This window comes from Pyxicephalus adspersus, chromosome 6 (assembly GCF_032062135.1).
Source record: "Pyxicephalus adspersus chromosome 6, UCB_Pads_2.0, whole genome shotgun sequence".
In the NCBI taxonomy this organism is placed as follows: domain Eukaryota; kingdom Metazoa; phylum Chordata; class Amphibia; order Anura; family Pyxicephalidae; genus Pyxicephalus; species Pyxicephalus adspersus.
The window spans coordinates 30,736,733-30,752,183 of NC_092863.1; the positions used below are offsets into that span (position 1 = coordinate 30,736,733).

General features: G+C 37.5%; 1 protein-coding gene across 1 annotated transcript; it reads left to right on the top strand.

The window, feature by feature from the left end:
* Positions 1 to 4,029: 4,029 nt before the first annotated feature.
* Positions 4,030 to 15,371, top strand: PSME2 (proteasome activator subunit 2). Its single transcript, XM_072415071.1, has 11 exons — positions 4,030 to 4,229; positions 8,346 to 8,378; positions 10,419 to 10,481; positions 10,774 to 10,857; positions 12,524 to 12,560; positions 13,161 to 13,258; positions 13,341 to 13,409; positions 13,604 to 13,671; positions 14,458 to 14,512; positions 14,630 to 14,716; positions 15,146 to 15,371. Exons 1-11 carry the CDS (start codon positions 4,182 to 4,184, stop codon positions 15,224 to 15,226), a joined length of 723 nt encoding a protein of 240 aa, XP_072271172.1. The 5' UTR covers positions 4,030 to 4,181; the 3' UTR covers positions 15,227 to 15,371.
* Positions 15,372 to 15,451: the final 80 nt, after the last annotated feature.

Below are 15,451 nucleotides of genomic sequence, written 5' to 3' on the forward strand. Positions count from 1 at the left end.
TCTGTGAAAATGTGGAATCGGCTCCCTCAGGAAGTAGTTTCAGCAACTAATATAGATTGCTTTAAGAAAAAGTTGGATGTTTTTCTTAAAGCACAGAATATAATTGGCTATTAAGGTTCTAAAGTAAAAAATAACAGTGACTGTTGATCCAGGGAACATCCAAATGCCTCATGGAATCAGGAAGGAATTTTTTTTCCCCTGTTGAAGCAAATTGTACCGGGGTATTTTTTTTTTGCCTTTCTCTGGACCAACTGTGACCATAGGGTTTTTATATCTGGGATATGTTTATTTCCCTAGTGGTTGAACTTGATGGACTTATGTCTTTTTTCAGCTTGACCTACTAACTACTGTAACTATGTAAAACCATTTCAAACTTCACAAAGATCACTAGATCTCTGTGTAGGATGATAGCAAGGCATCAAAGTTTGCCATACAGACACAAACCAATAATTGAAAGACAATAACTTTTTTCTCTTTTACCAGGGTGCCTTGCACTCATTATTTTGTGCCTTGCACCCCCCAACCTTAACCTTGACCCGGCAACCTGGGATCCTGTCCATCAGCTGATTATTGAGAACCGGCAAATATCCGCAAAAAAAGATAGCCCAGATACTTGACATCTCATGGGAGCGTGTTGGGTTTGTTATCACAATTATCCTAGACATGCGCAAGCTTTCAGCGAAGTGGGTGCCTAAATGTTTGATCAGTGATCAGAAGAAGGAACGAGTTGAAGCATCCAAAGCCGTTTTGGCCTATTTTGAAGCTGCCCAGGACTTTTTGGCTAGGGTTGTGACTGAGGATGAAACCTGACTCCACATCTATTATCCTGAAACCAAGGAACATTTAAAGAAATAGCACCACAGCGGGTACCCGCGGCCGAAGAAGTTCTGAACCCAGAAATCAGCCAAAAAAGTCATGGCGTCGGTTTTCTGGGACAAAGACAGTATTCTGTTGGTAGACTACCTACCTCAGGGCTCTATTTTCACTGGACAGTATTATGCTAACCTCCTTGACCAGCTGAAGGAGGCAATTAAGATGAAACCTTGACCTAAGGAAAGTTGACCTAAGGGATCCTTTTTTTTCAGGACAATGCACCTGCGCACACATCCAATGTTGTGGCTGCCAAATTGAACACCCTGGTTTTCCAATTGGTCCACCATCCCCCCTACTCACCTGACATTATCTGTTCCTGAATTCGGAAAAACACGTCAAGGGACAATGTTTTGAGGACATTTCTGACATCAAAGATGCTGCTGAGAGCTGGTTTGAGGCCCAACCAAAGGGCTTTTATTTGAACGGTCTGGAAAAGCTGCAACTACGCTGTACCAAGTGCATCAGTCTCAGGGGGGAATATGTTGAATAAATGTGTTATTTCATAACTCTGGCTCCCTTGTTTCTGGGCAAAGCAAAGAACTTCTTAGCACCCCCTCGTATAAGTGTGTTTCCAGGATCTTTGGGAGATTATTCAGAAGAAAAAAATAATACTAATAAATGTAGGCTGCCATTTTTGGCCTAGTTCTAAAATATATAGCTTACCTGGTTGGTGTTTTGATCTTCTGCTTTCAATACCTTCTGAATCACTGACCCAGAATGAGTATTACAGGTAGTCCCCAGTCTCCTAGCTGTAGGTTTGCATGACAAGAAATCTTTTGTTAAACACAGCTGAGGTTGTGGGTGATCTTAGGGGGGTGAGCTCTTTCTGCAGCCCTTTGTAACTCTCTAATGACCAAGAAAAACTCTCCAGTTGTTTCTTTCTGTATGTCAAAGCACAGCTTGCTTTTTTTAGTTTTGTTTTTTGTTGTTTGCGATTAACGCACAGTGAGGATTTTATAAAGTAACTAACACGATGCTGCCTAATAAAATTTAAATATTGTACATGTTGTGACTTACATACAACTTCAACTTAAAGAGAAACTAAAGCCAAAAGTGCCTAAAACAAAACAAAAAAAAATACACTTACCTTCAATCCTGCAGCAGAGCAGTCCGATCCATCTGGAGGTCTCTCCTGTCGGGTCCTGAGTAGTCCTGGAAATCCACTGCGGGCTGGTGCGCCGGGGGCCACCATTTTCGTGTCTTCTTCCTGTACTTCTTCCTACATTACCCGACCCAGGCGCAAAAATGGGTGACGTAGGTTGGAAAAAAAAAATAGTCGATTTCACTGCGCATGCGTGAGATCCGCAAATTGTTTTTCCATGAAAAGATGCTCGGGCATGAGTAGAAGGAGCACCCAAGGACCTTTGTTTTTTTATCAAAAAGAAAAGGGTGCAGCATCGCCCACTCCCGGGATACCTACCTCAGGCAGCCCGGGAGGTTTTGCATTCATTCTCCCATTCACCCAGGCGATCGAGAATTAGGGGGCGATGCTGCATCCTTTTTTTTTTTTTTTATAAAAAGAGTGTTGCACTTAAAAAAACAAAACAAAAAAACAGAATTTTTACTTACTATAAAAGGGTTGTCTACCCTTTTATGTAAAGTGAAATTTCTGAGTTTAGGTACGCTTTAAGAACAAACCTACACTCTATATCTCGTATGTAACCCGGGGACTACCTGTACAGCTAATTGTCACACATAAACAGTTTCCAGACTTTGTGCTATGAAGTCTGAACTGAAAATCCTTCTGGACCCCATATCATACAGCCCGAAGAGAGACACCAGACAGGAAGACGTTAATATATTCCAACAGAGTTGCAAATAAGGGACTGATATAATTTAGAAAGATGGTAGTGAAATGATTTATTTATTTTAACTTGGAATTATTGTGTTAACTTGGAATTTAGTTCCAAAAGTAATAGCTGCTTTGTGCAGGGAGAATGTTTTCAGTTTATTAGATAGCATAAAAATATTATGTTATTATTGACATAATATATTTTACATTTTTTTAAAAGTTTTTAGTAATATACTAATACTGTAAATATCTTTTAATAAAATAATTTAAAAACCTGTTCTTGTTTTTCAATATATATAGTACAGTTCACCCAAGAGGGGTGCAGTCGAATCACTCCTTGAAAAGTGGGCTCTGACACCAAAAAGGTTGGGAATCTATGATGTACACCATTGCTGCAAGTTGTATATTGTTCTGTGCTATATATTCCTCCATAATGTGGAATGTCAGGAAAATTGTGTGACAAACCTCTGACTCTGAAAGTTAAGAAGCATACAAACAAGGATATCTAGCTTTCTTGATATATGTATTCCCTCTCTTTAATTCTGGATGCTGCTAAGCCAAGGCGCCGAGGTTAGTACTGAAGTATGGGAGGTTGTTCAGGGGCAATTCCTCCTACTCCTCCTGCTGATGCGGATGGGACTGCCACAAGCAAATTGTATAACCGCCTGGAAGGCCAGCAAAAGATACCATAGCACGGCACTTTTTTTATTTTTGTATGTTTTTTTCATTCTCACTCTTGCACCTCTTTCTTTGCACCAGACTAGTAAGGCACTTGTTTGTTATTAAGGCCTTGCCCTGAAAGTTTGGTGTGAGGGGGGCGCGTGGCCTTTTGGTCTGTGTTCTCCTTAACCTTGGGTCTCTCTTTGGGAGAGCCCATTGCTCAAGTTGCTGGTGTGAGCTTGGCTCTGGTCAGCCCTCTAACGTATTATAGACACTTGGCCTAGGCTAAGGCTTGAGTACAGTGGGCTCTAGATTGAGAAGCTTGTCCCTTATCAGGAGTCTTGCACCCTGGGGGGTTCAGGTAGAGGCCCTAGTCCCTTTTGGGACGGGACCATGCAAAGCACCTGGTGCAATTTATATGTATTCCCTAAAAAGTAGATAGGCTAGCCAGTCAGCATTTTAAGAAGGGGTTCATTTACAGCAGGTACTTCTTTCATAATGGGTTTATTTCGAAATAAAACTGAATATTTTTATTTATAAATAATAAATGACTTGAAGCTTTTTACTGATATATGAATTGATACTCTCTAACTATCATATTAAAGTAATGGCTATGCAGACATTTTATAATCTGGGTATTGCTGGAAAGTCCCTTGTGGCAGAGATCTCCTCCCATCTCCCGCCTTCCCCTAAACAGCCGAGCTGAGGTAAAGAGAAACTGAAAGTCAGAGACGAGTCGGCTGTGAGGGGATCTGGAGAGAGCTGAGGGCAGCCCAGAGCTTGGCACAGAGAAGCTGCTGTAGAATATTCCAGAACAGGGTACTGAGACTGGCAAGAGATTGGAGAAGCCGCAGCCATGTCCAAAGCGAGCAGTCTGAGGATTAGCCCCGCAGTCAGGGAGAAGGTGAATAGTTTGTGTGGTAATTTTACTTTCAGTTCTACACTATCTCTGTGAAAGTGGCAGCAAAAAGTTACTTAAAGGGCAATTTAGGACAGATTTGGGAAAAGTACCCCAGTTTTATATCACTATTTGGTGGACCTTTTCAGAAGTTCTGTCCATTTCTCTTCAGAATCTAGCAGGCCTGTATTGTTGTGTCTGTGTAATGGCTGCCATCGCTGGGGCCATCCATACCTGGCAATGCCAATAAAAGCCAACCTGGAAAATAACAATGAAAAGCCCAGCTTATATTTGATATTTTTTGTGTAACAAGTTTGCTGGCTCTTTACTTTTTACAGAAAGTTCTTTTTGTGCATAAAGTTAGCCCAGAAACTATTATTCTTAGACATAAAATGAGCTGGTGGCCCTGCTGTGTAATTTACAATATTATCACCAGGTGAAACTTTATTTTCTTTCCAGCCATGTTACTGTATATGCAGACGGATTCACATTATAAAATAAAGAGTTAATTCGGGGAATCTGAGATGAGAGAACAAACAAGGAAGTATATCCAAAGAAGTGGATATCTTCAGCCTTGTTTAGTAAAAGAAAAAAATCCAATGAGCAATTGAACAGAACAGGATTATTATTAAACAGGATTTATATAGCGCCAAAATATTACGCAGCGCTGTACATTAAATAGGGGTTGCAAATGACAGATAAAGACAGTGACACATGAGGATGAGAGGACCCTGCCCCAAAGAGCTTACAATCTAAGATTATCTTCTCGTTTTACTAATATAAATGTAAAATAAGTTTTGTTCGGCTGATCTAGGTTTCCCTTTTGCAATGCCTTATTTCCATGTTTCTGTGGCATAGATTTAGCCCTGGAATATGTGCTGAATATTCCAAAACAATTAAATTGAATCACAGCAGAAATGCTGGTTTCCACATCCCAGGCTTCATGGTATTAAACAACTTCTCATACAGTAGCTAAATATATGACATTTCCTCATGGGGTAGGTGGACATGATATGATTTCCGATGATGAGTCCAGGGACTGTGTATGGCTGCCATGTTAACACCTTTTTAGGTTCACCTTCATCTCCTTTGTATAGTTCCCCCATTTATGCCACAGCTAAATCAATTGCACTTATCTTTTAATGCAAATGACATCTGCAGCTTTTATTCTCTTACTGGAGAATTAACAAAGTCACTTAAAGTGGACCTATCATCACATCTTCAATATTATGTAAAAGTAATAGCCAACCTTTGCACAATGTTGAAAACATAATGATGAATTAATGAAACAAATCTTTGTTTTTTGTTTTTGTCTCTTCACTTCTTTTGATAAAGTCCTCTCCCTTTCCATTCTTACTTCCATGGTGATGAAGACAGAAGGGGAAACCCGCAGCCTCCTGGGATATTTGTATCACATATTTGCACCTTATGCCTGAGATCGGGCATGTGTCATCAGGGGCTTTCCTCTATTGAATAGAAACAAGTTCTCCATCTCACACATATGTAGTGAGATCAGTGCTTGTTTTTTTTTTTTACCTTTGGAGAAAGTTGCAGTGCAAGATCAGGAGACGTGAGGAAGAGGGGAGAGGGATGAAGATGGCCGCACCTGGCACTTCCGCCATGTCGGGACTAAAGAGAATTCCAGAATGGCATTGGATCTAATTGAGGACGGCGCTGGAGAGATGGAGGGACCTGCAGAAGTAAAGGTAAGTAGGATTTTTTTTATTTTAAATTTAATTCCAGCTTAACCAAAAATTGATTATCTCAAGGAAAGAGAAAATAGGAACAATTGGCCAGAAGATGGATTACTTTAAAATTTGCATGCAGTGAATAATGAACACTGAGTGAGTATTACAGAAGAAACTCTTTGTAAACAAGTATCCATGTAAAGATGAACAGATTAGTAATGTACAATAGAAAATAAAAATATATTATTGCATGGTTAATTTGAGTACAGTCGTTACCATATACACAGCTAATCTTTGCAGAGTCATTGCTCATCTTTACTCCATGACAATTTAGTTTCAGTTCTGCCTGCAGCTTGAGTTGCTATGTCAGAGCTCTCACATACAACTAAAGATAACACAATGATTTTTAGTAGTTGGATAGAATGGTGAGGCTTTAGAACATGTCAAGTTTATATTGGTGCCTCTTAAATTTCCTGATCACCATTGTCGCTAGAATTTAAAGTGAGAGTAAACCAAACATTTGCCCAGAAAAAGAATTAGGAATCTTTCAGTGGGTTTGCTTGCTTCTGTGACAACAATCCAAGAGGGGTTATCCCTCACAATGGAGAAATATCTTGATGCTCAGTCTACCTGGCAGGAAGTAAGGAAAGGAGGGAAATCTGATATTTTTGACAGTGGTTTTAACGCTTCCCTACTGCTTTCAAAATGTTGGAATAAAATGTATCATTTGAACATTTTCTATGCATTACACCTTCTGTAAGTCATATTGATTGTTCTTTGCATATATCTCTAACTATATCACTGTAGAATATAAAGACATAAACTAATATTCCTCATTTAGTAGTGCACTGGAAATAACATAGACCATGGAACATAGACCGAACTGTTTAGTTTTTTTCATATTTACTTTTCATATCCTATGCATTCTCATATAGACATTAGTATGAACTTCGGGTGCTCTCCAGCAGCATATACACATCATAGTTTTAGTGTGATGATGAGAGCAGAACTGTGTGCTGGCATTGTTGCTTCTGGTCCACCTCTGGTCCATACCTCTGGTATGAATTGGTGCTTGGAGGAGGACCCAAACAGACTAGCTAGTCAACTTGAGGTAAGCAGGTCAAGTTACCAAAAGACTTGCCTTTAAAGCAGCCTTTTACAACTTTTAAATATGGGAGAACCCTTTAAAATACCTTCTAGGTCTTCAGGGAACCCCTTCTATAATTACTATACCCACAGCACGTGTGGTGGTCAGTGAGAGGAATGCCTCTTACATTGCTGGCCATTGAAAATATTGTCTTCCTTACAGATAACCAAAAAGATAATTGGTGTCAGTGGTAACTGACCTGAGCTCTCCAATTCCACAATGTCCTTTATGTGAACTGGTGACCAAAACTGGACTGCATATTCCAGATGTAGTCTGACCAATGCTTTGTACAGGGGCAGGATTATGTCTCCATCTCTGGAGTTTATTCCTTTTAATACAAGAAAGTACTTTACTATCTTTAGATATTGCGGTTTGGCATTGCATGCTGTTATTAGATCTATGATCTACCAGAACCCCCAGATCCTTTTCCATTTCTGACTCCCTAGAAAGTATGAAGCATGCATGTTGTTAGCTCCCAAAGCTCTGCAAACACAGAAATGGTACTTTTAATCCCAAACTCTATATCATTTATAAAGATTTTAAACGGTAAAGCTCCCAACACTTAACCCTGAGGTACACCACAAATAGCCTTGGACCATTCAGAGTATAAATCATTAATTACAACTCTCTGAATCCGGTCTTTAAGCCAGTTCTCTATGCATTTACAGATTGACTTTTCTAAACCTATCGACCCTAACTTGCATATTAACCGTTTGTGGGGTACAGTGTCAAATGCTTTAGCAAAGTCCAAGTACACTATATCAACTGGTATTTCACTATCTGTTTACTTACTTCCTCACTTAACTTAATCCCTCTCCATCTGCAATGCATACAGAGGAGAGGGAATGTTCCCTATTTACCCTGACGGCGGAAGTGTTAATGCCATCACACAGGGGCTCAAGGGCCTCATACATCTCCAGCGGCTCTGGTAGTTTGTTCCGGCTCCGCCAGGGATTGCCAGCCTGCATTAGGCTGGATCCGCCAGGGGCCGTTAGGACTGAACAAACTACTGGCTAGGCCATATCTGGCCTAAAGGCCGGAGTTTGCAGACCCCTGGAATAGATGATTCTGGAAGTCCATCAGGAAATGAGATAGATTTTTATCTGACTCGCTGCAGTTTCTAATTTACAATGTGTACAGTAAAATCAGAATAAACTTTTTCAGTAAAGGAGAGGAGCCTGTACAACTGTGCAAGCAGAAAAGGTCAGCTATAACTCTACAATAACAATGGTTGGTTTTCAGTAAACAAAAGACAACAGTTTCAACTTTTTTACTTTTGTTTTACAGGTGGATAAATACACTGCAAAACTTTACAGCGAGGTAATGTGTAATATCAATTTCATATAGATCTGTTATGCAGTGAGTTTTGTTGAAAGTTTTGGTTTTTGTCACATCCCTGTATGGGATGCCAGGAATAATCTGTTTGAGATACTTTTATGCCTGCAAAGTATATGACTGGCTTGTCTAGTAAGATGTGATTTTTAGCAGTTTCCTAATACTCTCCTAACTCATTATTCTCTGATACATATTACGGGATTCTACATGAGATGTACACATGTGTAGGGGTCCTGTACATTGTTGAAATACATGACATGTTCACTGATTTCATACTGATAACAGTATGGTGTGATACCTTCATAATAAAATAGGACACATTTCTGGGACAGGGCATTATTTACCTAAAGGTAGAATGGTCTCAAATAGATATAGAAATGTTACTTTTTGGAAAGTGAAGAAACACCTAGATGAAAGATGATTGTTCATTGCTGTCACAGTCTTGGAGACCTTCCGTGACACTAATTGCTGAACACACAGTAATTTTGCAAACTTTTGTTGATAGGTTGGTTTTGTAGGTTTTGGTCTCCTGTACAGGAAGTCCCCAGGTTACATATGTGATAGGGACTTTAGGTTTGTTCTTAAGTTAAATTTGTATGCAAGTCGGAACAGGTACATTGTTTTTTAAATGCAATTAGGACAGATGTTTGTCTCAACATATTATTAGGCAGCATGGTGTCAGTTACTGTAAAAAATCCTCACTGTGAGTTAATCACAAACAAAGTAAAATAAAAACTTTATGGAGCCTAGACATTTATTAACTTCTGGAGTATGCTTTATTTTGTTATGCAAAAAGAAACAACTGCAGAGTTTGTCTTGGTAACTAAAGAGGTACAGAGCAGCAAAATACTTTTTCTGCAAGTCCTGCAAAACACCCCCTCTCCCCATCAAGCCTGTCAGTCATCCGTATGTCAGATGTTCTTAACTTGGGGACTACCTGTATAGGTAATACAGTGAATGTAATTCCCTAAGTTGGAATCAGTTACTCAACTAATTTGTTTTGTAGAAATGTCTACTTTATAACTTTTTTACACCCAAAATGAATCTCATTTTCCTTCCTCAGTGGAGTGGTAGGATAAACATTCAAAGTAAATACAAAATATTATTAGAAGTATCCCTTTATATATCTAACATGCCACATCCCTTATCAAAATATAATAGTCTCACAAAGAACTAAAATCACATTTTGTTACAAACAAATTCTGTACCACTTATGCACTTTAGGGGTGCATGCATGTCTTCGACGCCTTTCGTGGACAAGACAACTTCTTCAGGAGGAGTACAGATTTTTCTATGAATAACATTATTTCAATTAAAATATTACATGTATATCAAAAACATCCCCATGCAAACAATAATTTTACTTACATCAAGATATATCCAATATAATGAAACTCCTTTCACAGAGTCAGATCAAGGATCACACAAGAACATGAGCAAAGGAATAGCGGTAGGAACAGACACCTCAACAATTTCACCTATTAAGCTTGCTAAAAAAAGAAAAATGTCTGTATTAAGTGCTTTTAACTGAGAGAAGTATATAACTAGTTAAATCCCTATTGTCCACCTAATATGGACTTTTTTGTTGTCGAAAAATCTGTACTCCTCCTGAAGAAGTGGTCTTGTCCACGAAAGGCGTCGACGACATGCCTGCACCCCTAGAGTGGTACAGCATTTGTTTGTAACAAAATGTGATTTTAATTTTTTGTCTTAAAGATGTTTTTAGGTTAAAGTTGCAAATATTGTTAAAATATTCATGTAGTAAATGACATACATATGAAAAATTACAATTTGGTCATTATGCCTTAAAAGTCCCTGGATCCCCCAATTGTGAAACCAGGATAAACATTCACATAGGGCTGTCACTCAGCTCAGGTGTTTCTAATTAATTCTAATGTGACGAATCTGTACATTTTAGGTAAAAAAAACATTGGTGAAAACATTTATATATAAAGCAAAAAATTAAAATTACTTTTATCAGTGTGAATTATATAGTGACACTTGTAATTTCTCTTCTCTCTACAGGTCCAGGAGTTTCTATCTGAATGTGTCCCAGAGAAGATTCAGTACCTGAGTCTTGTTTTGACGGTCTGTGTTCATCAGGAAATAGTGATAAATGTTATTCAGTTGCTATACATAATGTGCAGTAAAAGCACTGATTTTAGGCTGTTTTAAAGCTGTGTCTTTAATAACTTCAAAACTTTAACAAGCAGTAAAAAATGTTAAACACTCAAAAACATGCCTCATACAAACAACCTGGTGTAGATAAGCCCAATGGAATACATGGGAATTTCAAGCATAGGATTTTATATGCTCAGGTTAAACGCTGGTGAAACAGTCTATGTAAACTAAACCTTTTCATCATTTTCTTTCTTCACAGTGTGACTACTTCGTTGTCCAGGACCCGAGAACCCTTCATGCTGAGCTCAATATTCCCATTCCTGACCCTCCTTCAGAATCTGAGGTGAGCAACGCCGACAAGGAACAAATCAGGGAAATATCAGGGGAAATTACAAAAACAATAATATCATAGTGCTATAATCAATCACTTAATAATACAGTAAATAGATTTATGGTGGTGCGCAAAACATAGTGTTTAAGAGTGAAGAACAAAGTACGCTTGGGTCAAGTCAAAACTGTTCTCTGATAATTTGTAGAAGAGACAATTAGGAGGGATATGACTCTTTTAATATTGGGGTTATCTATATATTTTTACTCTGGAAAGTTTGGGGTGACCACAAAGTAAAAGGGTACAAATTTGTCTCTTTACCTCCTTTACTACACCTTTATTACTGTATCCAAATCTGTTGCCAAGTTTCTTACCTGAAGATGCTGCTAAGTACAGCACCTTTTATTATTACTGCTATTATTATCATGTATTTATATAGCACCAACATATTACACAGCACGGTACAAAGTCCATAGTCATGTCACTAACTGTAACTGTAATGTGTTGCAGTCTGACAACACTGAGCTGCTGCCCCTGAACTAATAGCAGTAAGCTCCTTCAGTGGGCCATTAGGCTTTCTATCGGGTTGGCAGGGCAGTGGCTAAATCAAGGACCATGCATTTCAGGCTGAAAATAGTGTTTCTTATTCAGAGGTAGTAACTTAGTGTTGTCAGCATGTAACAAAGTGCTGCTACTGTAAGGATCCTCAAGTAAAAGTTTGTAACTATTTTTTTTAAATGATTTGCACACAAAAAATGGTTTACATTGGGGATTGATGTCAGACATTCTGAATAAAAACAATTTAGAACTAACATACACTTTATCATATTTAAGTAATAATATGTTGATCTAGGGAGAATACCATTCATTAGAGATCAGAATAGATTTTTTTTGCCTGTAAGAGCAAAGAAATATCTGCCTTCCTTTTGATTAACTGTCAGTGTAGATTTTTTTTCACTCAATTGAAAAATGACACAATCTATGGTTATTAATGTTTACCCATTAGATTGTGGGGGATAGCTGTTTATCTGCAGACACAAACTTCACTCGCAGAATAAATGATGCAAAACAGATAATATAACCTAGTGCTGTCTTGACAAAGACTCAAACGTTAGAAGTAAAATTTACAATAGGATTGACACGAGGAAAAAATAATAAAAGTTGGCAGAGACTTTAAAAAACAGAGTTTATTATTTATTTTCGTAATTAGTTTATGATGTACTAATAATATTCACCAACAGTATAGATAGAATAGAATTTTTTTTTCTGTGTGAAAACACTAAGGACCAATTCCAGCCCAAACTTTTTTTTTAGTTATGAAAATAATTAGAAAGGTAAAATGGTAAAAATGAAATGATGTCTCATCTTTTGAAAGTTTTCCAGATGATTTTGCCTGTCCTGTACAATTGGGAATTCCATTTTTGTCATAGTAGCCACTCTATTGGGGTTAAAAAATGAAGGGTACTTTGTCACATGTACAACAATAAAAGTCTGACAGAAATTCAAACCATTCTATACAAAATATAAAACAGTTTTTTTGCTGATGTTCAGAGGTAAAGGTTACACATAATCTTGGACCAAAACATATGGCTCATGATAGTGTTATAGCTACTGTCATACATCTGTCAACCAAATGATGTCTATCCTGTTTTTAATATCACAATATGTAATTTCTTCTCAGGAATCGAAAATGGAAACAGATAAGGAAGAAAAGAAAGGTAGTCAATGTTCTTTTTTTTTCTAGTGCTGTATAAATGAGTCAGTTTGGTGTTTACTAGGTGGTCCAGGCAGGGGCAAAACTATAGATCTATGGTCCTATAGCAGAAATTTAAATGAGCCTGTGACCCCCCTTATGTCAATAAGAAACAGAAAAGCTGTTAGTGTAGACTTTACACTGTTAGGGATGAGTTCTGTGGTCAGACGTTGGCAGGAAAGATAGGGATAGGGGCATAAGTTCATTTAATTACCTTTTAACCATTTTCAGAAGCGAATAGAACCCCCAAACTCCTAATAAGACAGAAAAAACGTGGGAATTAATCTCACTGTCGCAGAACAGAGGGGCTGCCTACCTAGCTCAACCCACTAAAATGACGCTATCATATATGTGTGCTTATTTTGGTTTTGGTTTGGTTTTCCACAAATCATTTTGCTATTAAAATAATGCTTGCAGATTTTTTTTTTTTTTGCCCATGCTGAGGTAGATGCAAGAGACAAAGTTTGGGATTGCTCCATGAGGCTCAACCCATTACAATAATGTATTTGGGTGGACTGCAGTTATAATGTTTCTTTTGATGACTTTGTTTTTCTGGTCCACACAGCTCCTAAATGTGGATTCCTAAAGGAAAATGAGAACATTCGGAAAATTATCAACATTGTCATTCCTGAGATAAGGGCTCTGCGTGAGGGATGTGCACTGGTAAGGCTGTAGTAGAATTCAGCACTCAGAGAAAAATAAATGTAAATGACAAAAACTTGATATCAGCAATTATTTTTTGTAGCTGATCACCTGGATTCATCATGCCATTCCTAAAATTGAGGATGGAAATGACTTTGGTGTTTCAATACAGGTATGCATTTATGTATTTCTTGTACAGAGTGCTTTGCTTTGTGTTGGTACAATAGCGTGGTTAACAATGTATCAATGACCTGGAGATAAAACGTGCTTTGCAAAAATATGTATTTTTTTATTTCCGAAATATCCTTAATTATTTGGTTATTTCAATAAACCTTCTCATATTGTATTCCCATTTCCTCACAAAAGGAAAAAGTCCTGGAACGTATCACCGCAATAAAAACCAAAGTTGAAACAACTCTGACCAACATCAACAAGTATGTTTAGCTTTAAATAAAAACCTAATTTCACTTATTAGAATCTTCTGGTCTTTTGCATTAATTCATTAATTGACACTATAGGTTGATAATAAGTTGCTAGCTAAATGTTTTAATTTTTAGAGACTGGTCTTTTTTGTTCACCTTGTGCTGGAGCAATCTATTCACACAAAGGGCCTAGAAGATCCTGACACCCCAGAGACGCTGATAGATTTTTTAGATATGGCCGGTAACAATGTCAACAGCTTTACAGCTTCCAAGCCAAGAGCATGAAAAGACGGTCATTGTTTTGTGTCTGTAGGTTAGAAGCCTGTCTGGTTCAAACACATGTGCATCACACTGATGGCTGTTTTACTTTATAATGTTATTCTATTGTGTTTCCCGTTACTGTAGTGTACAGAGATATTATATGTAATATACGGATTTAGATGGAGTCAATCCCACAGTAAATCAAAACACATAAAATAATAGAGCAATGACCTAAGTGTATCTTTAAGGTGCAGGCTGCTATCTTTTAGATGCAGGTAATAGCCCGTCTTTTTCTTCTCTGTTCTGTGTAAGATGGAAGCACCCAATAGAGAAATTTGCCTAAGGGACAGAATAGAGCATGGTTGTGAATAGTCCATTTATTTGTCAGTGGTTTTGATAAACCTTGAGGTAAGGACCTAAGCTGTTTACAGAACGTAAAATCCATCCATATGAATATACATTAATAAATCATTCACCAATTCATCTATTAGAATATAACAAGTGGAAGATTGATACATGCACTTTTTGTCCTTTTAGATATTACCAGGAGCGAGGAGATGCTGTTGCTAAAGCTTCAAAGGAAACACATGTGGTGAGAATGTTTAATCTCAGATATCACTTCACCATCTTTCTGTATTCTATTCTTTTTTTTATCCTCTGTAATATATATTCTGACTTTCATTTTCTTGTTATATTTTTTTCAATCCAGATGGATTACAGGTCTCTGGTTCATGACAAAGATGAGAATGCCTTTGTAGAGCTAAGACTTGCTCTCACCGAAGTTAGAAATTTCTATGTGAGTTTCATACTTTTGTAATGAGAAATGGGCTCTATCATTACTTGCACATTTTTATAAGTGTGTCTTTTCTTGTTAGAATCACCTCTAACTAGATCATGGCTTTAATGGTGTACCAGTAGAATAAAAGGGAACATGTAGGCAACAACATCAGTTTGTTTTACGAACACTTTAATAATAAAGTCTCAGAATCACCCTCATTTTACCATTAACTGAGATTTTTGTGTTCAGTATGTCAAGAATACTGGCTAGAGAAAAATATTTAATTGGGTAGCTACAAATAAATGAAAAGTCCTTTCTTTTCACTTTAAAGCCTAATGTTAATTACTTCTAAGTTTATATAATATCACATTGAAAGCTTTTTAAGTTCTTTGCATACTTTTAAGTAATAATTATGTTAAAACCAAACATGTTTTTTTTTTCTTTCAGATTGAACTTTTTGATATAATTTGCAAAAATTTTGAGAAACTCACCAACCCCAAAGGAGAAGAGAAAAGCCCTATGTATTGACTTCAATTCAAGGCGCCCTTAGCCCCCTCCCCCTTCTCTGTGTTCTACTCTTGCTGCTCTTCTGAAGTACTGTTTTCAGGTTTTTGTTGTTGTGACATTTCTGTTTTTTAAAAGCAAACACAATAAAATGGGCGTCATAACACTGTGACATTTTCACAGTATTTCACTCTATTCACTGGACGGCTTTGTAGTTTAGGGCTAAATTCATTCAATTGAAAGGTAATG

What these genes read in the sequence shown, in the direction of transcription:
- PSME2 (XM_072415071.1), top strand. Translation starts at nt 4,182, where the DNA reads ATGTCCAAAGCGAGCAGTCTGAGGATTAGCCCCGCAGTCAGGGAGAAG. An exon ending in ACCCTCCTTCAGAATCTGAG is followed by an intron (nt 10,858 to 12,523) that starts GTGAGCAACGCC and finishes ATTTCTTCTCAG; the next exon opens with GAATCGAAAATGGAAACAGA. An exon ending in AGATAAGGAAGAAAAGAAAG is followed by an intron (nt 12,561 to 13,160) that starts GTAGTCAATGTT and finishes TGGTCCACACAG; the next exon opens with CTCCTAAATGTGGATTCCTA.